Below are 26,583 nucleotides of genomic sequence, written 5' to 3'. Positions count from 1 at the left end.
TAAATTAGTAGTAGAGCTTTTATTTTATTTAACAAGTTACACAAAGCAGTGATGCTCATTTTTGTATTATTCATTTTATGGGGCTTACAGGTCAGAAAGAGACGGACAGGTTTGTCTAGTAGGGTTCTAATAAAACAACAATTCTCAAACGTTGGAGCAGAGATGATATAACACTCACAAGTACAGCATCACAGGAAAGGTAAAGCAGGCAGTCACAGTCAGAAACATAAAAAGGCTTAACATCAAAATAACATTTGCTCACCAATAAATCCTATGTCACCCTACCAACCCTTTTCTCTCATTAATCATGTTTTCTTCTATCTAATCCAAGAAAGAAACGGTGTGTATATAGAATAAAGTGTGGATGTGTTTCGCTGAATGGATCAATGTCGTTCTTCCCCATTCCTGGTCCTTTTCACGTCCTCTAACGAAACTGCAGAGGGCTGACACGCAGACCAATCACATCCTTTCCGATCTCAGTCACCTTGAAAACAAGAAGGTTACCGGTCAGCGATACCACTGACGGGAGAGGACATCTAAAATATATGTTTTAACACTCAGTTACAAAGCAATTAATACAACTTCATATCAAAGCAGGACACTTCTAAATAGAGGGGCATTCTGTACATGACAACACAGTAGGGCAGTTCTCTTGACTGACCTGTGTGACTCTGCAGACCTGGCCCTTGTAGGGGGGGCAATAGCAGGCCCCAGAGAGGGGGCACTTCTCCACTGGGCGTCCACGGTACAGGGGCGTGTACGAGGCAGCGCACAGGTCAAATGGATTGTGGGGGTCGTAGTTCAGCTGGTGGGCATCAGTCAGCGTCTTCTCGCATGCTGCCAAGATCTTGCGTGTCTTTAATACAGAGATGGAGAAGGTAAGAGACAGTGAATATATAGAAATAATTTAATGTGTATAAAGGGACATACACACACACTTTGTTACCTGCTGTGCCACCTCTGGTTTGGGTCCTAGTTCAAGCAGACGACGGGCAAAACTGGCAGCTGTCTTGAAGTTCTTCAGTTTAAAGAATAGATTTAGTGCTGTACGTAAGACAAGGACCATGTGGACTGGCTGGAGACTGCAGTGGGTGAAGTAAGCTGCCATCTGGGAAAAACAACACATACAATCTTTAAAAAAGGATCAATGGGTAGTTAGTAGTGAGCTCCTCAATGAATAGGGAGATTGCGGACTAATGGTTCAGTTGGGAAGTAGATAAGAAACACAATGACAATACCTCACACAGCCTCTTCTGCTGGTCCAATGTGTCTTTAGGCAACTTTTTCCTTTCCGTTTCCATGGTGAGGCCAACAATGTATTCTCTGCAGATTGTGATCAGCTGCTGAGCCTAAGAGAGACAGTGACCTCAATCAGGTTATCACCACTACCATCAGGCCCACACTTGATTAACCTTAGTCTAAACAAGTCTACGTACCTCTGCAATCTCCTGCTTGTTGTCGACCACCAGCAGTGGCACAGACAGCAGGATGGTGCGGAAGCGTTCAACGGCCTCCTCGAAGCGGCCGGCAGTGGTGAGCTGGTAGCACTGCTGCAGGCGGGCAATGAGATCTGAGAGACGAAGACCCACAGCGGGCAGCCCCTGCTTGGCCCCACAGTCTTTCCAGTTCCTCTGCGGGTTACCACGCAGGCAGGGCAGAGACGGCAGGCCCAGGTAGCATGTCCTCCCGCGGGATAGAGTCTGCATGAACAGCTGCTTATAGGGCCCAAACTGCACCACCCCAACCTGGTCATGGAGCAACTGAAAAGAGAAAGAGAGACTAGTATAAAGTATAAACCTGTATAAAAGGCCAGTGTGTGTGTGAGAGAGAGAGCTTACCCTCATGGCGGTCTCAAAGGAACCAGCCAGGACGTGGTCCACAGGGAGCTGAGAGTTGTTGCACCACAGCTGGGTGGGGCTCATGCCCTTGGTAGGAGGGACAAAGAAACCATCTTCAGCCCCTACTCCGGCACCAGCTGGCAACTCCTAGTGGGAGAGAGAAGAGGCAACATTCTCAGACTGACTAGTCATCAGTCATGCTATGAGTCCTGCTAAACCAAAGAGTGGAGATTTCATGTTAAGGAAGAGAATCATCTCACCAGCTCTGGAGGCAGGTCCAGATCCTCCTCTACCTCCCAGCCTCCTCCCTCCTCCTTCGTGGCACCTCCTTCTTCCCCTAATCCATCCTGGGCATCCATGAAACCATCTGATGGAAAGAAAGAGATGTCAAATAGAAATCCAATATGGATGGTGTTAATAGATGGGAGGGGTTGAATGGAGCTTAATAGTGAAGACATCAAAACTATGAAATAACACATATGGAATCATGTAGTAACCAAAAAAGTGTCAAGGCAAGGGTGGCTTCTTTGAAGAATCTAAAATATAACTCAAATATTTAGATTGGTTTAACACTTTTTATTATTCTACAATGTAGGAAATAGTCAAAATAAAGAAAAACCCTTGAATGAGTAGGTGTGTCCAAACTTTTGACTGGTACTGTATATTTGCAAAATAAATATGTGGGGGATTGGAAGTGATGCAGAAAATTACATTGATGGAAACTACAATCTATCTGAAATTATAAAGCTGATCTATCCCCTAAAAAAAATATACAAATAAATAGAGAGGAGATAAATGAGAGAAACATAGAAAGAGATGGGGTAAAATAGTGGCAATCTAAAGTCTTGTCACCTCATTTATGGATTTTTTGAGAAGGACTCACCCTCATCCAGCTGAAGCTCTGCATCCTCTCCCCAGCCCTCTCCTCCTGGGGCATCAACATCCATATCTGCAGCCATCTGACCAGCCTTCCCTGCAACACCCACAATAAAAAACAAATGTAACAACTCCGCACAACAAATATGCTGACACGACACAATACACTACCCCAGGCTAGTCCCAAATGGCTAACACAAAATGTGCTGTCCGTGCAGGGGACTCACCCTTGGCTGCAATGGCTCCTTCAAAGAAGCCCTTGGACACAGTGAGCAGGGGCCAGTTGGTATCCAGGGGGTTGATGGGAGGTGGCGGCTGCAGCAGCTGGGCATTGGGGTCCACCTCAGGGACAGTGTCCTTTTCTGGGTCAAAGGTCTCTTTCAGGGCTTCCGCTTCTTCGTCCATCCCGTGGGTGGCAGCAGTCAGATATGCCAGTGACTCTACAAATGGAAGACAGCCACAGAGTTAACAAGCAGTTTAGACCAAAAGCACCACAAACAAGAGTCCCAAGTCAGAAACATTGAGGAAGATGGAAAGAGAGAGTAAGAGGTGTGTTCATTTAAGAAGACTCACTCTGGCCACAGTTCTTCAGGATGCGGACTCTCTCGCTGACGTCCCCCAGATACAGAGCACCCTGGTAGTGTCCACTCATGTCCTTTCTGATCTCAGCTGCAACACAGTGATCAAACACTTGTCAGTCAAATAACTCTGACAAACACAAGCACCATTTGGTCTGAAACAAAACACACTCCTCTTTCTGTCTAACCTATCTTCATCATCTTGCGTAGCTTGGCCAGGTTGCCGGTGATGAGGTAGAGGAAGGTGAGCTTGTCGAAGTTCTTGGTCCTCTGGTAGCACATCTCCACGACCTGGTGGTGACCCTGCAGCAGCGCCGCCTCACCCAGCCGCTCCCAGCAGCCCCTCTCATCCAGAGCCTTGGCGGCCTCCAACGCCACCTACAGGATCGGAGGGCAAATTACACCACACAGTGTTTCACACAGACGTTCTCTCAGAGATGTTGAATGAAACCTGGGGTCTCAAACTCACCTCAATGTTTCCACACTCCAAAGCCAGACTGAAGCGGGTCTTTTCATCCTTGACGAAGTGCAGGGCCACCTCCGGATAGCCCTTCTTCTGCAGGTAGGCGATGATGGACTGCCCAACCAGCTTGGCGTTACGCACCATGTGCAGCACCTGTAGGAGGTCAGGGGTCAAACAAAGTCAGTCAAAAAGTAACTCCAGAAAGGGAAAAGAGAGAAGGAGCATCAAATGACCTCCTCACCTCCTCATATTTGCGGTTGACCAGGGCCAGTTTGAAGCGGTACTCCGTGGGGTCAATGTTCAGCACACGGGGCCTGCACTCACGGTCGAGACAATAGACACTGTTGCCTCTGACCCGGGTCACGTAGATGGGCAGATCCAGAGTCCGGATGATACCATGATCACTACAGAAAGAGGAGTGGAGTGTGATTAGAAAAGTTGGATACTGCCCTCCTCTCTCAAACTCGTCACTAGAGCGGTGTCTTGTGCAGTAGTGGTGTGTCTTTACCCTGAGGTGAGGGCGTATTTGATGTGGTTGGAGGTGGTGTAGATGAAGACTCCACTCTCATCCCAGGCTCCACTCTTCACACGGATGTTCTCATGGATGCTGCAAAGACTCTCCAGCTTCCTGTTGCAGATCATAATTGCTGCCGGGGCAAGCAGACAATCAGGTTTATTAACAGGTAAAGGAAGGCTAACATCTGGGGGTACAAGAAAGCGAGTGAACAGCTAGATAGGGTGTACATTTAGGATAGGTTGTTGACAACAGGTAGAGAGAGCGAGAGAATATGTGAAAGGTTGGAAAAACAACTAGTAGGGAGAAAATCTTGGCAGCAAAACCCAAGATGAAAAGACTGATAAGATGTGTGTTTAGGGTGTGTTCAGTACATACCGTGTTTAGCCAGCAGGGCAACATGGCTGGTGTCGGCGCTCCAGACCACATACTTGACCTTGGCGATCTTCACGGTGGCCAGCGAGCGTTTCTGCTGCACGTCAAAGAGGGTGACTCCGTCTGCGTCGCGCAGCAGCAGGGAGCCCGTCCCGGCATAGAAGATCTCCTCGCAGCTAGGTACCTGTACCTTCTTCACAATCTCATTCTTCAGGTTCTTGATCAGCAGCTGGAGGGAGAGCAGGGTTCACCATCATTTCTAGTCATCCTCTGACCTCTTGACTGTACTGTAACCATATTTAGAATAACTACAGCCATTGGTCCAGACAATACATGCTATTTAATCATGTGCACACACACTTACCGAGTGCATGCGGTCCAGAACAGCGAACCGGTTCCTGGCGACCCAGACTGCAGTCAGACCAGAGGACCTTTTCCCCTCAGGAGCTGCAGGAGGGGGAGAAAGAATTAACATGGGTTTAGTGGGGTTATTAAATCATCTAAAAAGCAGGATATGAAATTGGAAATGCATTCACATTTCACAGATGTCGTCTCGTTAAAAGAGAGTAAGAGTGTAGTTTTACCATCTGGATTCTGAGAGTCGCTCTCTTTGGGGATGGAGTACAAGTCATAGGTGCTGTTCTCCAGGTTAGTTGCCCTCTGCAATAGAAGAAACACGTCAATACATTTTCAACAACTAAAGAAAGTGTCTAAATGATGAGTATGTACAGTACCTTCAGAAAGTATTCACATCCCTTGACTTTTTCCACATTTTGTTGTGTTACAAAGTGGGATTAAATGGATTAATTGTCATTTTTTTTGGTCAACAATTTACACAAAATAATGGCAAAATGGAAGATTTTTTTATATTTTTTACAAATGTTATAATTTATGAAAAACAAATATTGTGATTAAGTAAGTAAGTAACCCCTTGAGTCAATACAGCGATTACAGCTGTGAGTCTTTCTGGGTAGGTCTCTAAGAGCTTTCCATACCTGGATTGTGCAACATTTGCCATTTATTCTTTACAAAATTCTTCAAGCTCTGTCAAATTGGCTGTTGATCATCGCTAGACAACCATTTACAGGTCTTCCCATAGATTTTTAAGCAGATTTAAGTCAAAACTGTAACTCAGCAACTCAAGAACATTCAGTGTTCTTGGTAAGCATCTCCAGTGTAGATTTGGCCTTGTGTTTTAGGTTATTGTCCTGCTGAAAGGTGAATTCATCTCTCAGTGTCTGGTGGAACGCAGCTTTTCATTTGTAATTTTTAAAATAAAATAATAATAATTTCATTGACATTATGGGGCATTGTGTGTAGGCCAGTGACTAAACTACATTTAATCCACTTTAAATTCAGGCTGTAACACAAATTGTGTAAAAAGGTCAAGGGGTGTGAATACTTGAAGGCACTGTATGTGTAAGTACAGTCAGGTCCAAAATTATTGGCAACCTTGATAAAGATGAGCAAAAAAGACTATCAAATAAATAATACAATAGCGTGTGCGTGGCCAAAGGGCTCATCTGAGCACCGGTTAGCACCGGTTTCAAGCCAAGTGGCGTTTACATTTGTTGAATGTAGGGTTGGGTGAGGTCAACCTTTGTCCTATCATGATTATGTACACATAAAACATTGTGCTATATGATAGTAAAGCCTAGGGCTGTGGCAGTCATGACATTTTGTCAGCCAGTGATTGTCAAGCAAATAACTGTCAGTCTCACGGAAATTGACCATTAAAAGCAAAATCTAAGAGTAGAGCTCAAAAACTCAAGGCCCTTGTGTGCTGCCATAGTTACATTAGAAGTGCCCACCCAAGAAGGCTCAAGGTCATTGGCCACAGACAAAATGACATGAAATCATATCTACAATAGCTTCGATTGATGTTGATAGGATGTTGATATGATCAGTCCATACTTTCAAAATCTTAACTAGCAGTCATTATCATGAATCAAGTCGACAATCTACTGGTAAATCATTTTCAATCCTTGTCATATCAAGAGAAATAATGAAGATAAAACGCATCGGTGCACATCGGCCATAGGACATAAACGTTACACAACAAGTTAGAAATCGCAAAATCAACAATGAGTGGTTTGGAAGGAATCAGTAGCTAACAAAGCATTGTAAAGCAATCACAAGCCTGCTGTTCAGTGGAGAGGGTGTGTGGTGCCAAGTCTGGGCTTAAATGTCTCTTTTCTCAAGCTTAAAAGGATAAACATTCAACATTGGCCATGCTGTCAATCCAGCATTACTTCTGCCGTACTCAAAATAACTGGAAACTCGTAACTGAGAAAATCTAACTACAGTGTGTTCAAGACCAATGGGATCTCAGACTGGGAAAATAAGTTTTGAACGGTCCTCCAACTTGGAATTGCAAGTCGGAGCTTTCTAGAGCTCCGACCCGAAGATCACTGAAGTCATCATGATTCAACATTGTTTTTTTCCCCCCAGAGTTCCCAGTTGTCTTGAAAGCACCATAAATCCAGAGAATGCCAGACTTTGATGACAAAATTTGCCCACACAAGGACCGCCACGCCACCTTCCTGTTAAAGTGAATACAGCACAACAAGGGGAGTGCAAAAATGTCTTGTATGCTGCTGCATAAATTATGTAATATGCCAGGGAGATATGTATACGGTAGCTAAGAAAGTAATACTAAATGTATCTTGTGTAGTAAGCTGTTAACTGTTGGTGGTGCACATGTAGGCTATAGCCTGTTTTAGAGAAATGTCATCATTGAATATTGTAAGAGATTTCATTGTCTGCTTATATGCCCCCTTTATTTATCATGTGGTTCTGACTTGGGTGTACATATTGTAAGAAGGGCCCATGTTCTGAATTCTGTCGCTGTACATTTCAAAAGTGCTGAACAAATAGTTGTTGACTATGTCCGTCCTAGCTCGCTCAAATTGCGGATTGCCTTTTATCTGCTCGTCGTCCCCTTATGCCAAAGTTTGTACATCTCAATTGTCAGTAGATCCCACATTTGTTTAAGCCATACCAGCATTTTTTATTTTTAAAGGCTGCCAGACAAGGCTCTGCTGACAGCCAGGTATAGCAGTGTAAAGGTGTTGGGACTCTGCTGTTGAGACAGCTTTAAGTAGGCCCCAACAGTTTGTGGGCACCGTTTGTTACCGTTATAGTGCAATTAATGTATTGTTTACTGTTGTGTTGTAGCATGCATATAGATTTTTTTTAACCCACCAAGATTTACATGCTAAAAAATGGCACTGTTTGATTCCCAGAGTAGCCCTCTACATGTTCATCACCAGACTCTTCATCAAACATCTCTCTGACCACCTTCCTGTGATCAAGCCATGAACTGTCCCTCTCCATCCTTGGAGGATGCATACAGTCAAAGACTTGGCCTCTCTATTGGTTCACCTAACTATAGTTAGGCTACTCATGATGTATTGCTTGTTTGTTTGCTTTTGAAGCACCTTGATAGTTCAGAAAATTGCTATAGACATTTAATAAATTATTTCTTCTAAGGCTACATATATTAATATGGGCTATTCTTAGCCATTTCCTGAGTAGCTTATTGGAGATACAGTAGACATAATAAGGATAAAATTAATAATAAGTACATTAAAAACATTGTTTAGCTAATAGTCGGTTAATCAGGAGCTTGTGAGTGTCAGTTGGAGTATGTGTGATGTGATGTTGGGCTGAAGCTACTGACCCGGAAGCTTGGAAATCTATAGACGGGTTGGTTGTTTAGTAGCAAAACGGACTTGTGGGCAACTATGGGGCAAAACAGACGGGGTTGGCTTAGATTGTTGATAACATGTAGACTATATTTAGTCGCCAATGTTTATTGAAAACAAAGTTGCACAACGAGCACTTCTCTCAAATGCATCATTACAGTTGTTGGTTAGTTAGCAAATTTTAGCCATATTATCATAGATGTGACAGTCAAAACACTCCAAAACAACCCATGGTATCAAGAACAAGATCAAACGAGCCATTTACGATTCGCCACATGGCAGTTTTCAATAGTTGCTAGCTATTTGGCCTCCAGAACCATAACACACGGCCTTATGCCCCTTTGAAGCGCGCCCATCGTTTTCGTGACGTTGTCAGCTAACCAGTCTATTACAGTAAGGTACTTAATTGTTACCCAGAAATGATTTGAGATAAAAACGGATGCATTGGGCCCTAAAATAGTATTTCTGAAGCAAGGTGTCAGCTAGTTAGTGATCGACCTTGCGGCTAAGAGTCTAGCAAGTTAGCTCCGCTAGCTGGAGAAAAGTGTGTGCTTCCCATGTCTCTCGACTGTTGAGCGGTGAAGCTAGGGTGGTCAGTCTGGTCAACACGGCATGTGTGAATGTGGGTTGAGCTAAATGCAAGAGGTGCGCTAGCAATTCTACCCTTGCAGGTGGAAAAGCTAGTTTGGTGTAGCTAGCCTTGTAGTGAGTTACCCGGGATAGCTAAGTCTTAAGGCAAGAGCTATCCCTTTGTAGTGTCGTTAGCTAGCTATTACGTTGTTGCAGTTAGTGGTGCTGGTATGGTAAGCTTGCCTTACAGCAAGTAAGCCAGGTTAGCTTTAAGCCTAGTGATGAAAGCTAGTCCTTTGTTAGCTAGCCAGGTTAGCCAAAGCAAGGGCTAATCAAGTCTAGATAGCTAGCTGTGTGATGCTAGCTACAATGGAGACTGACAAGTAGAAAATGAATTCTACTCGAAGCAAAACTTTCCTGTCGGTCAGTACTCAACACTATCGTCAGGAGCTGAGGTCCTATGTTCGGCAGCATTAACTTCTTATGGCTGCAGGGGCAGTATTGAGTAGCTTGGATGAAAGGTGCCCAGAAGTGTCCAGAGTGAACTGCCTCCTACTCCTCCCAGATGCTAATATATGCATATTATTATTAGTATTGGATAGAAAACAACCTGAAGTTTCTAAAACTGTTTGAATGATGTCTGTGAGTATAACATAACGCATATGGCAGGCAAAAACCTGAGAAGAAATCCAAACAGGAAGTTTGAAATCTGAGGTTGGTCAATTTTCAACCCAGCCCCTATTGAATACACAGTGGGATATGGATAAAGTTGCACTTCCTAGGGCTTCCACTAGATGTCAGCCGTCTTTAGAAACTTGAATGAGGCTTCTACTGTGTGTTGGAGGTGGATGGGAGCTGTTTGAGTCAGTGGTCTGGCAGAGAGCCAGGTCCTGGTCATGCGCATTTCACATGATAGCGACCTGCGTTCCATGGCTTCTCTACAGACATAGGAATTCTCCGGTTGGAACTTTATTGAAGATTTATGATAACATCCTAAAGATTGATTCTATACTTAGTTTGACAAGTTTCTTCAACCTGTAATATAACTTTTTGAAGTTTTTGTCCGATGTTCGGCTGGACCTGCACGACCGTTTGGATTTGTGTACTAAACGCGCTAACAAAAGTAGCTACTTGGACATAAATAATGGACATTATCGAACAAATCAAGCATTTACTGTGGAACTAGGATTCCTGGGAATACATTCTGATGAAGATCTTCAAAGGTACGGGAATATTTATAATATGATTTCTGATGACGCCAACATGGCAGATCATTTTATTTATTTTCTGAGCGCCGTTTCAGATTGCATGGTTTGCTTTTTCCGTAAAGTTTTTTAAAAATCTGATAACGGTTACATTAAGTATATCTATATTTCCATGTCTAACAATTGACTTTAACGACATTTATAATGAGTATTTCTGTAAAGTGACATGGCTTTCTGCAATATCACTGGATGTTTTTGGAACTAGTGAACGTAACAAAACATAGGATGTCATGTTACACAATACATGTATGAGTGTCATCTGATGAAGATCATCAAAAGGTTAGTGATTCATTTTATCTCTATTTGTGCTTTTTGTGAATCCTCTCTTTGGTTGGAAAAATGGCTGAATTTTTCTGTGAGTTGGTGGTGACCTAACAATCGTTTGTGGTGCTTTCGATGTGAAGCCTATTTGAAATCGGACACTGTGGTGGGATTAACAACAAGATTACCTTTAAAAAGGTACAAGATACATGTATGTTTGAGGAATTTTAATTATGAGATTTCTGTTTTGAATTTGGCACCCTGCACTTTCACTGGCTGTTGTCATATCGATCCCGTTAACGGGATTGCAGGCCTAAGAATTAACATCTTGGTTCGTATGAAACCAGTTCAGTAAGAAGACAGGAATCTAGTTGTGCTGAGGAGAGGTTCTTGTGAATGCAGTCACTTCCGCAAGGAAGAGGCGAGAATGACCAGCTGGCGGGAAGTGGCTCCCTTGGAGAGGGGCTCACCTGAATAGCTACTCGACCTGTCTGTCTCAACAGACGCAGTGTGATTGGATACTTTGAGCTCATCAAAACGAGTATTAGAAATAGAATCCCAAGAACACATCAAAATAAACAAAGAAATTGTTAAATTGACCACAAAATCTAAATTCTGTAGTGGACATCTCAGTCTCCAGACTTTAACCCCATTGAAAACGTGTGGTTTAAACTGAAGAGACCAGTCCATATGCCAGTGTTGTGATCGAGACCACCTAAAGCGAGACCGATTCAAGACCAAGACCGGAGCAAATCGAGTCCGAGTCAAGAACGGAGTTCAAAATGTCCAGTATTTCTGAGTTTATATTTAAGAAATTGATTCTTTAGACATTCAGAAGTGAAAAAATGCATGCAGAGAGAAAATAGAGCCACTAAAAATGATTACTAACCCAAACACAGTGGGGAACAATTGGCCTTCTAAGCCTTCAGAGAAGAGTTTAGGATTTATAAAATATTAGAATATAATAATAATGCTAATTATATTATTTTAAATTATGTTCTGATATAATCGCTTCAGTTAGTGTTGGAAAGGTTAACACTGAAGAGAGAAAAAGATCCAATCAGGATTTTTCTTTGCCGTCTCTGGGGAGATAAATCTAGCTAGCTAAGTCAGCCATTGGCTAGGCCATCAGGAGCTAGATAAAGGCATCTGCCATACAACTGTATTAGGGCAACATTTTAGAGTGACAGTGAACTCAACCAATAACATTTTGACTTAAATGAGTGGGACAGTTATTTTTGTTGTTGTATTTTACCCCCTTTTCCCTCCCCAATTTCGATCTTGTCTCATCGCTGTAACTCCCCAACGGGCTTGGGAGGTGAAGGTTGAGTCATGCTTCCCCCGAAACAAGACCCGTCAAACAGTGCTTCTTAACACCAGCCCGCTTAATCTGGAAGCCAACCTCACCAATGTGTCGGAGGAAACACCGTTCAACTGACGACAGAGGTCTGCCTGCAGGCACTCAGCCCGCCACAAGGAGTCACTAGAGCGCGATGAGCCAAGTAAAGCCCCCCCCTGCCAAACCCTCCCCTAACCCGGACGACGCTGGGCCAATTATGCTCCGCCTATGGGAATCCCAATCATGGCCGGTTGTGATACAGCCCGGGATCGAACCCGGGTCAATAGTTTTATTTATTGTATTTAACCAGGTTGGCTAGTTGAGAACAAGTTCTCAATTTGCAACTGCGACCTGGCCAAGATAAAGCAAAGCAGTTCCTACACATACAACACAGTTACACATGGAATAAACAAACATACAATCAATAATACAGTAGAAATCTATAAACAGCATGTGCAAATGAGGTACACTAGTGACACCTCTAGCGCTGCGATGCAGTACCTTAGACCGCTGCGCCACTCAGAAGGCCCTGAGTGGGACCATTTTTTATAAAAACATATTTAAAATTGAAGGCCAACAGGTCACTGCAGCGAGTAGTTTTCCCATGGTCTAGCTAGTTAGCTTTTGTTTTCTGCTAGTTTGTAGCGGCTGCAGTAGGTGATCAAAGAGGATGTTGTTGCTAATTTGGTAGCTTCTCCCTTTTCAAGAATAACTTTAAACAAGAAGTTCAGTTTCAAATTATCATCATCTGGTGAGTGGAACTGGGTTTATTGCAGCACACTTTGATGTTAGTCATCTCTTTGAAAATAGCTTGTGTGTGAAACATTGTTGCATTTAAAGTGGAGCTGACAGCATTTTAGCCACATCTGTTCATATACACCCCCAGGAAGAATTAAACTTAGATATGGTCATTTTCAAGTTATGAATTCTTACAATGTTTGGGAATTACGTATACTAATGCAGAGTAGGAAAGCGTCCGTGCATTTTGACAATTAATAGACATGTAGTGGTGTATTACATTAATCATGCATTGAACTGCATCCATCTATCCTGCCAACAATGTCTTAGCGTACGTCATGGAACACGGAGTCAAATATAACCTATTTTTAAAACATCTTATAAAGTTGGTTTTGTAGCAGAAACAGATAATTTGATATTTATATATTCAAATATTGACTGATATTATGATTGCAGATATGAAACAGACAACGTAGTTCAAATGCTGTCAGTTCCACTGTAAACTTAAGGTCACCGGTTACTTTGCGTGAAATGTTTTTTTTTCAATGGGAAGTAATAGTTGTACATTTTGATTGGGAAATCCTTAATGGCTGTGTTTTTGTATTCTTATGACTGGGACCTACTGGCTTATTATGTCCGAGTTTATGGACTGCTTATCCTTTAATATCATGTGTGTGACTGCTGTCTTTCCATCGGCTCTATGCAGTGGCGTCTGTAGAAGTGGGTATACTCTAATTTTTCCAAAAAGTTGCCATATGGAAAGGCACCCGGTGTGAAAAATCATTTTTATTTTTATAGATTGATCAGATTTCCACTCCCTAAAATAACACTTTTTCTAGAAATAAAAACGTGATGTCTAAGTCCACAACAATGCTTAACCAGTTGGATTTAGGGGGCGCCATTTTAATTTTTGGACGAAAAACGTTCCCGTTTTAAACAAGATATTTTGTCACGAGAAGATGCTCGACTATGCATATAATTGACAGCTTTGGAAAGAAGACACTGACGTTTCCAAAACTGCAAAGATATTGTCTGTGAGTGCCACAGAACTGATGTTACAGGCGAAACCCAGATAAAAATCCAACCAGGAAGTGCCGCATTTTTTGAAACCGCCTCATGCCAATGACTCCTTATATGGCTGTGAATGAGCTACGAATGAGCTTACGTTTTCCCCAAGGTGTCAACAGCATTGTGACGTCTTTTTAGGCATTTCCCTTGAAGAATTGCTGTAAGGGACCATATATGGCATGTGGTCACATGGTGTCTCCCGCAAATCCACAAATACTGAGGTAGCCATTTTTCCAATCGCTTCTTATGAGAAACCAACTGCCTTGACGGATATATTATCGAATATATTTGTTAAAAACACCTTGAGGATGGATCCTAAACAACGTTTGTCGTGTTTCTGTCGATATTATGTAGCTAAAAGTTTGGCGTTATAGTTGTAGCATTTTTCGGTCGATTTCTCAGCCAAGCATGGTGAAGAAACGGGAGCTTTTTCGCCTACAAAAATAATATTTTTGGAAAAAAGGACCATTTGCTATCTAACTGGGAGTCTCCTGAGTGAAAGCATCTGAAGTTCTTCAAAGGTAAATTATTTAATTTGGTTGCTTTTCTTATTTTTGTGAAAATGTTGCCTGCTGCCAGCAGAGCCTAACATAGCATTATGCCATGATAAACTTACACAAATGCTTGTCTAGCGTTTGCTGTAACGCATATATTTTGAAAATCTGAGATGACAGTGTTGTTAACAAAAGGCTAAGCTTGTGTTTGAATATATTTATTTCATTTCATTTGCGATTTTCATGAATAGGAAAAGTTTATAGGGGTATTTATGTCCGTTGCGTTATGCTAATGCATTTGAGGCTATGAATACGCTCCCGGATACGGGTTTGCTCGTCGCAAAAGGTTAAACCACCACATCAAGGCCCATCCATGTCTACGCCCCTGATGCAAACAGGCATAATGACAATTGCGCATCACAAATAGCCTACTAACCAACACTTCAGACTCAGCTTTTCCAATACCTGGTTTGCATACCAATTGCTGGCTTAGTTAGCGTGTACTGGTAAGTTGAAACGTCTTTCCAACTCTACCGGCTACCGATGTCATTCTTCTGTGAGCTGCTCCATGCCAAAACCAGCTGAGAGCTGCACACTCTTGCTGCCTGCAGATGATATTCCGCTGAAACTAGGTTTTGTGCGGCGCGCATGTGAATATATTTCACGTGCTTGGCGATTGTGTAGGCTACTTTGTGCATGATTTCTCTATTGTACTACATAATTGATAAGTCGTGGTCTCGAGACCGGTCTCAGGCACTACATACAACATTGCCGTAAGCACAGACGAAGGATATCAAGGATCTGGAAAGGTTCTGTATGGAGGAATGGTCTAAGATCCCTCCCAATGTTGTCTCCAATCCCATAAAACATTTCCGAAAAAGGCTCAGTGCCGTTATCCTCGCAAAGGTGAGGTAATGAAAACTGGGTTACAAATAATAAAAATAATAAAGACAAAATCTCTCAATGGTCTTAGTATAAAATAGATATAATTTCCCAATTTTATAAGTACACAATATAGCTCAGTATTTGTATTATTTATTGTATAGTCTTTTCTGCTCAGCTTGGCACCTGCTCAGGGTGCCAATAATTTTGGACATGACTGTATAACCTATTACGTGCACGCAAGTTTGTTTTAAGAGCGAGACTCACAGTGCAGAGCAGGACAGCATTCTCTGCGGGGTTGTAAGACATGCTGAACACTGGGAACTTTGACCCACTAGTAGAAAAACAGAACAGTGGTTAGAAATCACATCATGAGAAAACCAGCTGACATCTCACTTTCTTTTAGAAAATCGCAAGCAGTCAGTCTCATCCTTCAGAATTCAGTTAAAGGACAATACAGACTTCGCAGTGTTATATGAGCATGCACACGCACGCACACACACATACATACACACACACACCTGCGGAGCTGCATGACGGCAGTGTCCTTGCTGCTGCTGAAGTCGAGCTGTCGCAGGAAGCGGTCCTTGACGTAGTAGAGCATGTTTCCGTACACAGCGTAGGCCGGACGCTCACGCTCCAGCTTAAAAACCAGCATACCACTGTCATGACCTGGAGGACAAACAGCCTGGTTACGCACTCCACCTCTAATTAACAAATGTCTTCAACAACACACTGTCACTGACAAACAGTGAAATTAAGTGCAACAATATTCAATATGTGTGCCCATCTGCATAGGAGGTGAGTCAAGAATACCACCATCTGCCTTACAATATAATCTACTTTGAGCACAATAAAAAGCTCCATATCAATTTGATTCATTGTTATCATTATACGTTAGTCACTTACCGGCAGCAAATAGGTTGAGGTTGGGGTGAGCGCCCAGCACCCAGAAGCGGTCGTGGTCCCTGCGGAAGGTCTGGACGCCAGTCCTCTTGGACATGTCCCACACACGGATGCTCTTGTCCTCGGAGTTGGAAAGGATGAGCTCCTGGCGGGGGTGGAAGACAGCACAGGACACGTTGTTGTAGTGGCCCCTGCAGGTGTCCAGCTCCCATGCCTTGGACTCTGGACAGGTGGGAGAAAGTAAGACAATCAAGTTATAAATAATTGTATGTGTGGGGTACAGAGATGAGGTAAGCATTCAAAAATCATGTTAAATACTATTATTGCACACAGAGTGGGGTAATGTGTGTAGGCCAGCGACACAAAAACTAAAATTAATACATTTTAAATTCAGGCTGTAACAACAAAATGTGAAAAAAGTCAAGGGGTGTGAATACTTTCTGAAAGCACTGTACATAGTAAGACAATACGTCATCCAGTTAAACACACTCACCGTTCATCCTCCAGATCTTGACCTGCCGGTCGTCAGCCCCTGAGACGATGAGAGGCATGCTGGGATGGAAGGCGGCCCAGTTGACCCCACGGTCGTGACCCTGTAGGGAGAGGAAAACTCACATGGCTCATAGCTGGCCCTCAGACAGCTCAGAGCTAATCTTGGGCAGTACAAACTCCAGGGCCTACCAATTAAATATGTATTAATTTCAGTGATCTGCTCAGCTCACACCGCTCTGCTTCTCCAAAGACGGGCATATAGAATACTACATAGAAAATTCGGAGGCACACCACAACTACTTTCAGTGTTTCCCCCAGAACATTTAGCAGCAGCGGGATGCCCTAGCTACATTGTTGTCGCCACTACAATAAAATAAAAAATGTAGAAATATATATGGCATAGACTTGGGATGGCATATATATATATATATATATATATATATATATATATATATATATATATATATATATATATATATATATATATATATATATATATATATATATATATATATATATATAGAGAGAGATCTAGATAGACACACTGAACAAAAATAAAACGCTACATGCAACAATGTCAATGATTTTAATGATTTACAGCTCATAAGGAAATCAGTCAATTGAAATAAATTAGGCCCTTAATTTATGGATTTCACAAGACTGGGCAGGGGCACAGACATGGGTGGGCATGGGGTGGCATAGACCTAACCACTTGGGAGCCAGGCCCACCCACTGGGGAGCCAACTCAGCCAATCAGAATCAGATTTTCCCCACAAAAGGGCTACATTACAGACAGAAATACTCCTCAGTCTGCGGTTGTGAGGCCGTTTGGACGTCATGCCAAATTCTCTAAAATGACATTGGAGGCAGCTTATGGTAGAGAAATTAAAATTAAATGATCTTGCAACAGCTCTGGTGGACATTTCTAAAGTAAGCATGACAATTGCACATTCTTTCAAAACTTGAGAAATCTGTGGCATTGTATTATGTGACAAAATTGCCCATTTTAGAGTGGCCTTTTATTGTCCACAGCACAAGGTTCACCTGTGTAATGATCATGCTGATTAAACAGGCAAAGGAGAAAAAAACATTAACAAGGACCTAAAGAAATATGTGCCATTTAAATTTTAAAAAATACCCTTAACGTGCATATTTTATGGGATGTTTTATTTCAGTTCATGAAATCTGGGACCAACACTTCACGTGGATTTATATTTTTATTCAGTGTGTGTAGCTTAGGCCTTGAGTTTAAGGTTATTGGCCTGATGAAAGGTGAATTCATCTCTCTGTGTCTGGTAGAAAGCAGACAACCAGGTTTTTCCTCTAGGATTTAGCTTGTGCTCTATTCTGTTTCTTTTTTTTATCCTGAAAAACTCCAGTCCTTAACAATTACAAGCATACCCATAACATGATGTAGCCAAAGCAATTCTTGAAAATATGGAGAGAGGTATTCAGTAATGTATTGCTTGCCGCGGCATTGGCTACAAGCTAGCTAGACATGCAAACCAGATGACATGTTTTATATGATAGCTTGTTTCAACTCCGATTTGCTAGCTAACGTTAGGTAATGAAGGATCCAGTTATGGTGGTAATTCATGTCCTGTCTGACTACTGCAGTGCTGCTTGTCCATGTGCTAGCTAACAGCAACAAGCTGAGACGAGCTAGCTAAACTTGGTGTCAGCATCCAGCAGTGATCAGCTGGTGGTTACATAGTAACGGCATCACCAGCCCGAATTCTAATCGAGCTGGCAGCAATTGTGAAAATGCTGGCCCAGCTTGAATTTGATCATTACATTCGAGCCAACGGAAAGAGGGCTATTGAGTCCATGCAACGTGACTTGTTTCACTCCTGAACAAAGGGGTGTAAATCTTATTGATTCAAGACCATTTAACTTTTAATATTTAATTAATTTGTTTTTAAAAAATCTACAAACATTATTCTACTTTGACATTAGGTGTGTAGGCCAGTGACAAAAAATCTAAATGGAATCCATTTTAAATTCGTGTAAAAAGTAAAAGGTGTGTGAATACTTTAATTTTAACCATGGTAAAACATTTTCAGTGTAAACCTAAAACGACTAAAACCAGACATAAATGATGTAGAAAAGATAATGGAGCTATATATATATATATTTAAAAATAAGATAATCTTTGAGACCTAACAATCAAAACAAAAACTACAGATAGGGATAATCTATTTTTTTTGGCATGGCATGGGGCTCCCATTGATTGTATTATGTTTGAGTCACTTAGATTGCATAAGAACAAAGCATAAAACATGGCAAATGTGTAGAATTGCAAGAAATTTGCTCTAAAACAGCAACATGTCTCTGTGGGCAAGAGGGCCTCTAAAAACCGCACTATTGACCACACCCACTACTACCACAGCCCCCACGCTAACTTTGCCACCACTGTTGCAAAATATCCTAGGGGAAACACTGGCTTTACTTTCAACAGACATCAATGACTCACCTCGAGCACGTGTTTGACGACGGCATCGGAAGCGCCGAACAAATCGACGCCAGAGATGCCTCGCACCTCAGTCTCCACGGCACTGGGAGAGAGGTTCTTCTTCCTCAGACCTGGAACCAACAAACATAGCACCACGCACAAGGGGAATCCATATACACGTTACACAGGGGAACCCACATACAGGGGAGGGAGAAAGAGACGGATTGGCACACGTTAATACACTCAGAGATACCATCAGTGAGAGGAAAGGCAGTGCATGATTTGAGAGCTCTAACACAAAAACGTAGCTGTTGGAACATACACACACAGGCACTGAAAAGCAACAACACAACCTGTTTTCTCAGTGTGGTCCTAACTCGAGTCCAGGAACTACCATATTTTTTTAACGGCACATCAAAACAGCCATGATGGAGTTAATTAATCAACAACACACAAAGAGCATCCCAGTTCCCCGTCATTGGATCACAATTAATCAATCACAAAAAGATGATGTCCAGGACTCGAGTCAGAACACACACTTAAATATGGAGAGAACAGTTTGTGTCAGTGTCGCTAGCCCAGGGAAATCATGTGGTGAACAAATAAGCCAACAGGATCAGGAAGAGGATTCATGAAGGAGAAGTGCACTAGGAACCCATGTGCAGGTGTTGATGTTTCCAGGGAGAGCATGGGGACAGGTGACATAGGTGGGAATGGGAAGGGATGGACTTGGCTGATGGGCTGGTGGTTGGGGTTGTAAAGAGGTGCTCTGATTGGGCGTTGAATGTCAGGAGGGGTGAGTAGTATTTTGGAGAGTCCATGCTTGGGTTAGACACTACTACAAACTAAACATCTTTCTGATGCTTTGAGGTTTGAGTCATGCCAAGAGTTCATCATGCTTACTGACCAACAAACCTATTAATTACAAGTTAATGTAATCTACAGCATTGATCAGGAAATGCAAAGATGATATTGAGAAAGTCTGAAAGAGGATGTTATGGCTACTTACAGTATTACTGACTGTGCCATGGAGACATTGTGCACTGCACAGGTAGAGCATTATATCATGCATATATATGACTTATTAGTAAAGGGTAATAACAATTGGTAAGTTTGCGAGGTGATGCGTTATCATCAATGGGAGCAGTTAATAGTGAGTAGTAGCACGGCACTGATGCCTAACATATTTCACTCAGGGTATTTGAGAGGTGAAATGGTAACGGCCAACTGAGCCTGGAGACAGTGGCTGGCTATCATGTAATCGGGGACATTCATGCGCACAGAATAGTGAGAATAAATAAGGGAAATCCACACCTCCCAGCTGCACAGGATTGTGAGCTACAGTACATATCTACCTCAATAACCTCAATAACACATTTACTCGGTACTGGTACCCTGTGTATATAGCCAAGTTATTGTTACTCATTGTGTATTTATTCCTTGTGTTATTATTTATTCTATATTTTTCTTTATTGTTGGGAGGCACCCGTAACTAAGCATTTCACTGTTAGTCTACACTTTTTGTTCACAAAGCATGTGACAAATACAATTATATTTGGTTATGAGAAGTCACTGAAGCCATGCATGCCAACACTGATCTACCAAAGGAGGAACAGAATTATGTGGTGTGTGTGTGAGTTGAGAATGAGGTAGGAAGCTTAGATACCTAAAATGGGTTAGTATGAGAAGAGTAAAAGAATGATGGAAGGACAGTCAAACACGATCAGACGACAAATAGATATTAAAACATGCAGAAGCACAGAAACACCTCTCCCATATTCGCTCTCTCTCTCACCATCTAACAAAGTGTTACTGTAGCTCATTTAACTACCTTGCTCTACAATTCTTCACTGAAAGGTATTTAGTTCCGTTCATAGCTATGCTCTCGTCATCCGCTTCCCCTATTCTAAAACTATATCCTTTTCAATCTCTCTATTCACCTGTCCATCTCATCTAAGGAGAGAGGTGTTTCTGCAAACAGCCCATAGAGATTCATTCTCTACAAAGAGGAGAGGAAGGGGTTCAGGACATGTCCTGTCCCTGGCTTCCTTTCCAGACCACCCAGCCCCCTCCCCAAACCTCACCCCCACCCGCTACCCTGAGTCCCATCCCCACGGCCTCACCAGAGATATCCCACACGCGCACAGTCTGGTCCAGGCTAGCCGACACCACCAGGTCCTCAGATGGGTGGAACTGAGCACACATCACATAGTGATTATGCCCTGTCAGGACACTGCAGGAGAGAAACACAAAAAAATGATATAATTTACAATAGAAAAACAGACACATGCAAGCGTTTGAGTGAGGTGCCAACTCTTAGCTCAGGCACAGACTTACCACACGCATGTCCTGGACTGCCAGTTCCAGATGCGGATGGTCTGGTCATCTGAGGCACTCAGAATCCAGGGATAGTCCTGGAGAAAGGAAAGGAATGGGTTTCAGAACGCATTAGGGCTATATGTCATTCTATACCAGAACATGAAACTAAGGGATAAACATGACATTCAAAAGGTTGGGCCTTAACGTAAGCGACAACAAAATGGACGTAGGCTAGCTAGTAAAAATGAGAAAGGACTCACATGATGGAAGAAGGTGGTGCGGATGTAGTCCAGGTGTCCAAGAAGAGTGAAGAGGCAACGCCGCAGCTTGTAGTTCCACACCTGGTAAAGTGAGATAAACAGTTAATAGAGCAGTGACATCACAGTTTCCCAGTATGTTTTAGGATGTATTCTCTGCTAAAACAAATATATGAGGGAGAAGGTGAGGGTGTATGAATTAGGGGTGTAAATGTTTAAACGTTCAAATGAAATTGGGATCCTTAACGTTAAGAAAAATCCCTAATGGAAAACAATGTTTTTCCCCCCCTCACAAAATGTAAATCACAGTGCAGCTGGCTCGCTTGCTCTTTCTCTTCGCTAATGATGAGTGTGTGTTCCGTCTTCAGTCTGTTGTGTGTAGAATATCCTAGCATGTTCATTGATGATAGGCCCTACTTTACTGAAGTTACGAGATATTGGAAGCCAAGAAATTGCTAAATACAGTATTTTATTGTGAGACACAACTTTTGATTGCCGAAAGATAGGCCTAGTTTATGGTTCTGACTCCGTCTGCCTGGTGGCCGATCTGCCTATATCGTGCGGGGGGGTCTCCTCCGTTTCAAAAACACTGACTCTTAGGAGTCGATTCCTAGCGGAAGGGGTGTTCTCTTTCTACTAAACGTCTTGGTAAGTCACAGGATTTAAGTAACTTTAAAGCATTTTGTTACACTCGCATTAACATCTGCTAACCGTGTGTATGCGACCAATAACATTGAATTTAATTTAGGAAAGAGTGGTCTGCCCGTAAGAAGTAGACAGGCTGTGTGCAGGCAGATTGAGATTATTTGTTTGACAGTTCTGGTCGCCTAGTGATGGACGTTAGTCCTGCTTCAGAAGCGGCATTCCTTTACAGACAAGTAAAATGCCCGTTCAGTGGCGCTTTGATACTATCTACAGAGAAGGTTTTATGTCTGCATTTAAAAATAGAACAGCCTAGATGGTGTCAAAAAAAATAATTAAATTATATATTTTTTTAAATGGACCCAAAAAATTACATCCTTCCGACTTTTCCTTAATGTTTGTATTTTATTTATTTACTTATTCAAGGACAACGTGATGTCGGACGTCGGTACCCAGCCAGGCCTAACAATGACAAGGAGGGTCAAGAGGTTGATTTAATTTAGAACAATAGTGTAACAATGAGTTTGCGTTATGCCTATTTAATCAGCATTGGCACTCATGTTTATGGCAAATAATTTGACCAAGTGCCTGGCAGGTCGATATCATCCTATTTTACATTTGACTTTGTTAAAATAAGCTTTACGAGACTGTTTTATTTACCATAGTTCTATTATTACGAATTAAATTTACTGTAAGGGAAACAAAAATATCCTGTTGCAGTAGGCCTTTGGAATAATGCAGAACATATCTTTGACTGAGTTGATGAGCGAGGGGAAGGAAACGAAGCCAGTCTACCTGCATCACTTTATCAAATCCTCCTTCAGTCACATGCATGTGAAACTTTTTGATTTATATATAGTATTAAAAAGAACATATTCTGCACTTTCTGTGACACTAACTTCTGTCAAATAACTCAATTCAAGAGGTGCAGCTCTTTTTCCAAATATCACTTTCTCCAAGAATATCCTCGCAACTTTGCAGGTTGATATGCATCTGATGCGTATGCTAAAGGGGATGGCCGACAACGTTAGCAATGTTCTCTAGCGGGTACTAATAGGCTGAAAGGTCAGGCGGTTCTAGTGTTAAAAAGCCATTGTATGCTCTTACAGACAAACAAACATGTCGTAGCGCTTTCAAGGGTATATACACATGTAATAGGACCATTATTCTGCATTGTGAATTGACATGGAATTGTATGATTTTTTTTCCTTATAATTTTAATGGAAAAACTATATATATATTTTTTTCAAATGGCAGTTTAAGAGTTAAGCAAAATTGTAAATGTTTCACATCCTTAATATAAATGTCTAACCTTGATTTTGTAGTCATCACCTCCAGACACAAAAAGAGGCTGCTGCTTGTGGAAATCAATTCCTCTGACAGGGCCTTTACAATAAAAACACAAACATCATAATCGATAACCAATCAAACTGGATCAAATTCTAAAAATTTTTTGTTGAAATTTGTTACAAAACTCATTTTACCATCATGTTCATCGAACTTGTCAATCAGTGTGCACATTCGATAGTCCCACAGCTGGATGACTCCATTGTGAAGACTAGCAAGGATCCAGGGCCGCTTAGGGTGGAAACTCAGCCCTATGGAAAAGAAATGGTTTTAGAAAGTTGACTTACTAGTCTTGTAAACCCACCCCTTGGCAAAGCTTGACACATTGTAGGCGGTAACAAGTTTACCTAGGGAGACTAGCTAGTTATACAACCTGTGTCTACTAGCTATGACACCAATGAATGGCAACATGGTCATCAAGTACACAATCAATGATTATTGGTGCTTTCAAGAAACTGGGAACTCGATGAACGATGTCAGTGATCTTCAGGTCGGAATTCTAGAAAGATACCCTAGTTTCAGATTTTAAATTCTGAGTTGGATGACCACTCAAAAAATATTAGCCCCAATCGGAGCTAGTTTTTCCCCCAAGTTATCAGTTGTCTTGAACACACTGAAGTCAGATTTCTGAGATCGGATGCCATGTTCAAAACATACACACACACATACATATAAGCTGGCGACTCACTAGCACGTGGGCTTGTGCTTGAGATTGTATATGAGACAGGTGTTCATTTTCTATAATGCCTGAGTCACTAAAACTGTATGTGCATTATGGATTGTTCTAGTTACATTTGTAAAAGGGGATTTTTATATACAGAACTAAAAGCCAGATCAGTGATAGCCCTCGGTCCTGCCTCTCTCAGCCTATTGCAGACAGTCTGAGCACTGATGGAGGGATTGTGCATTCCTGGTGTAACTTGGGCAGTTGTTGTTGCCAGCCTGTACCTGTCCCACAGGTGTACTGATCCTGTACAGGTGTTGTTAAATGTGGTCTGCCACTGAGAGGACGATCAGCTGTCCGTCTTGTCTCCCTGTAGCACTGTCTTAGGCGTCTCACAGTACGGACATTGCAATTTATTGCCCTGGCCACATCTGCAGTCCTCATGCCTCCTTGCAGCATGCCTAAGGCACTTTCACGCAGATGAGCAGGGACCCTGGACATCTTTCTTTTGGTGTTTTTCACAGTCAGTAGAAAGGCCTCTTTAGTGTCCTAAGTTTTTATAACTGTGACCTTAATTGCCTACCGTCTGTAAGCTGTTAGTGTGGGAAACAGTGTTTAAACCCTTTACAATGAAGATCTTTTAAGATATTTGGATTTTTACGAATTATCTTTGAAAGACAGGGTCCTGAAAAGACAGGGTCCCGTTTCTATTTTATATTTGAAATTCTTCAAAGTAACCACCCTTTGCTTTGATGACAGATTTGCACTCTTGGCATTCTCTCAACCAGTTTCATAATGCATTTCAATTAATAGGTGTTGTGGAATTTATTTCCTTCTTCATGCATTTAAGCCAATCAATCAGTTGTGTTGTGACAAGGTTGAGGTGGTATATAGAAGATAGCCCTATTTGGTAAAAGAACAAGTACATATTACGGCAAGAACAGCTCTAATAAGCAAAGAGAAATTACAGTCCATCATTACTTTAAGAAATGAAGGTAAGTCAATCCTGAAAATTTGAATAACAAAAAGTTTCTTCAAGTGCAGTCGCAAAAACCATCAAGCCCTATGATAAAACTGGCTCTCATGAGGACCGCCACAGGAATGGAAGACCCAGAGTATCCTCTGCTGCAGAGGATAAGTTAATTAGAGTTAACTGCACCTCAGATTGCAGGCCAAATAAATGCGTTACAGACATCTCAAAATTAACTGTGCAGGGGAGACTGCGTGAATCAGTCCTTCATGGTCAAATTGCTGCAAATAAACCACTACTAAAAAACTCCAATAATAACAAGAGACTTGCTTGGGCCAAGAAACACGAGCAATGGACATTAGACTGGTGGAAATCTGTCCTTTGGTCTGATGGAACCAAAAATCTCAAATTTGGACACAACTGCCAAGTCTTTGTGAGCTGCAGAGTAGGTGAACGGTTGATCTCCGCATGTGTGGTTCCCACCGTGAAGCATGGAGGAGTTGGTGTGATGGTGCATTGCTGGTGACACTGTGAGCGATTTATTTAGAATTCTAGGCACGCTTAACCAGCATGGTTACCACAGCATTCTGCAGCAATATGCCATCCCATCTGGTTTGCGCTTAGTGGGACTATCATTTGTTTTCAACAGGACAATGACCCAACACACCTCCAGGCTGTTTATGGGCTATTTGACCAAGAAAGAGAGTGATGGAGTGCTGCATCAGATCACTTGACCTCATCCCAGTTGAGATGGGAGTTGGACCACAGAGTAAAGGAAAAGCATTGGTGAGAACTCCTTCAAGACTGTTGGAAAAGCATTCCAGGTGAAGCTGGTTTGAGAGAATGCCAAGAGTGTGCAATGCTGTCATCAGGGGAAAGGGTGGCTACTTTGAAGAATCTCATAAAATATATTTTGATTTGACACTTTATTTGGTTACTACATGATTACATATGTTGTTTCATTGTTGAATAATAGTGAAGACATCAACTATGTAGAAACTAGGAAACAAATAAGAAAAACCCTTGAATGAGTAGGTGTCCAAACATTTGACTGGTACTGTTTTATCGTGAATCGCCCATAAATTTGAACAAATCGAGATGTGTTTTGGTCATGTAGTGTCGTTAGCATTAGCGAAGATAGCATACGTTTCCTTGCAATCAGAGGGAAGAAGCTAGCAAGCGAAGTCATGAACAATCTAGAGATCGTGACAATGGCATTGCTAATATAATCAATAAATATGTCTTGTAAATGTACAACGACTAAAGATAGCAACATTTTACATTAACATGGGCAACGTCGTTAACTAGCTAACACAGGTTGCTAACTTAACGGCATTAACTTACCTTTCACACGGGCCGACTTCGTCTCGAATTTGGTCAACATCGTAAGAAAGCGGTGACAACCAACGTTAGCTAGCTATATTTATTTCACGCTGAAAATGTATTTTTTAAAGTCTTTAAAACTGTTGTTTTTCGCAGACTGTTACCCAACCCTTCTTTAGCCCATTTACTTGCGCCGACTATTTCCTGACACGTCGACCTGTTGGTGCAATGTTTTTTTGCTTG

General features: G+C 42.0%; 1 protein-coding gene across 1 annotated transcript; it reads right to left on the bottom strand.

Annotated features, from left to right (window-relative positions):
• On the bottom strand, window positions 1-26,583 carry LOC112226726 (coatomer subunit alpha). Its single transcript, XM_024391239.2, has 28 exons — window positions 26,362-26,583; window positions 23,521-23,634; window positions 23,349-23,422; window positions 21,398-21,478; window positions 21,156-21,232; window positions 20,942-21,051; window positions 18,840-18,949; window positions 16,368-16,467; window positions 15,878-16,096; window positions 15,490-15,640; window positions 15,236-15,302; window positions 5,229-5,304; window positions 5,009-5,091; window positions 4,648-4,873; window positions 4,264-4,402; window positions 3,997-4,159; window positions 3,762-3,908; window positions 3,481-3,670; window positions 3,288-3,383; window positions 2,942-3,154; window positions 2,722-2,811; window positions 2,099-2,205; window positions 1,839-1,985; window positions 1,437-1,760; window positions 1,239-1,349; window positions 947-1,108; window positions 662-856; window positions 1-484 (listed from the first exon to the last, which is right to left on the bottom strand). Exons 1-28 carry the CDS (start codon window positions 26,399-26,401, stop codon window positions 425-427), a joined length of 3,672 nt encoding a protein of 1,223 aa, XP_024247007.1. The 5' UTR covers window positions 26,402-26,583; the 3' UTR covers window positions 1-424.

This window comes from Oncorhynchus tshawytscha, linkage group LG28, assembly GCF_018296145.1.
Source record: "Oncorhynchus tshawytscha isolate Ot180627B linkage group LG28, Otsh_v2.0, whole genome shotgun sequence".
Taxonomy (NCBI): Eukaryota; Metazoa; Chordata; class Actinopteri; order Salmoniformes; family Salmonidae; genus Oncorhynchus; species Oncorhynchus tshawytscha.
Note: the sequence above shows the minus strand (reverse complement) of the source record. Positions and strands in the feature narration are given on the sequence as shown.

Coding starts and splice junctions, on each gene's coding strand:
- LOC112226726 (XM_024391239.2), bottom strand. CDS start 26,401: ATGTTGACCAAATTCGAGACGAAGTCGGCCCGTGTGAAAG. Junction 16,097..16,367: donor CAAGATCTGGAGGATGAACG/GTGAGTGTGTTT, acceptor CCACCTGTCCAG/AGTCCAAGGCATGGGAGCTG. Junction 4,403..4,647: donor TGCCCTGCTGGCTAAACACG/GTATGTACTGAA, acceptor TTGCCCCGGCAG/CAATTATGATCTGCAACAGG.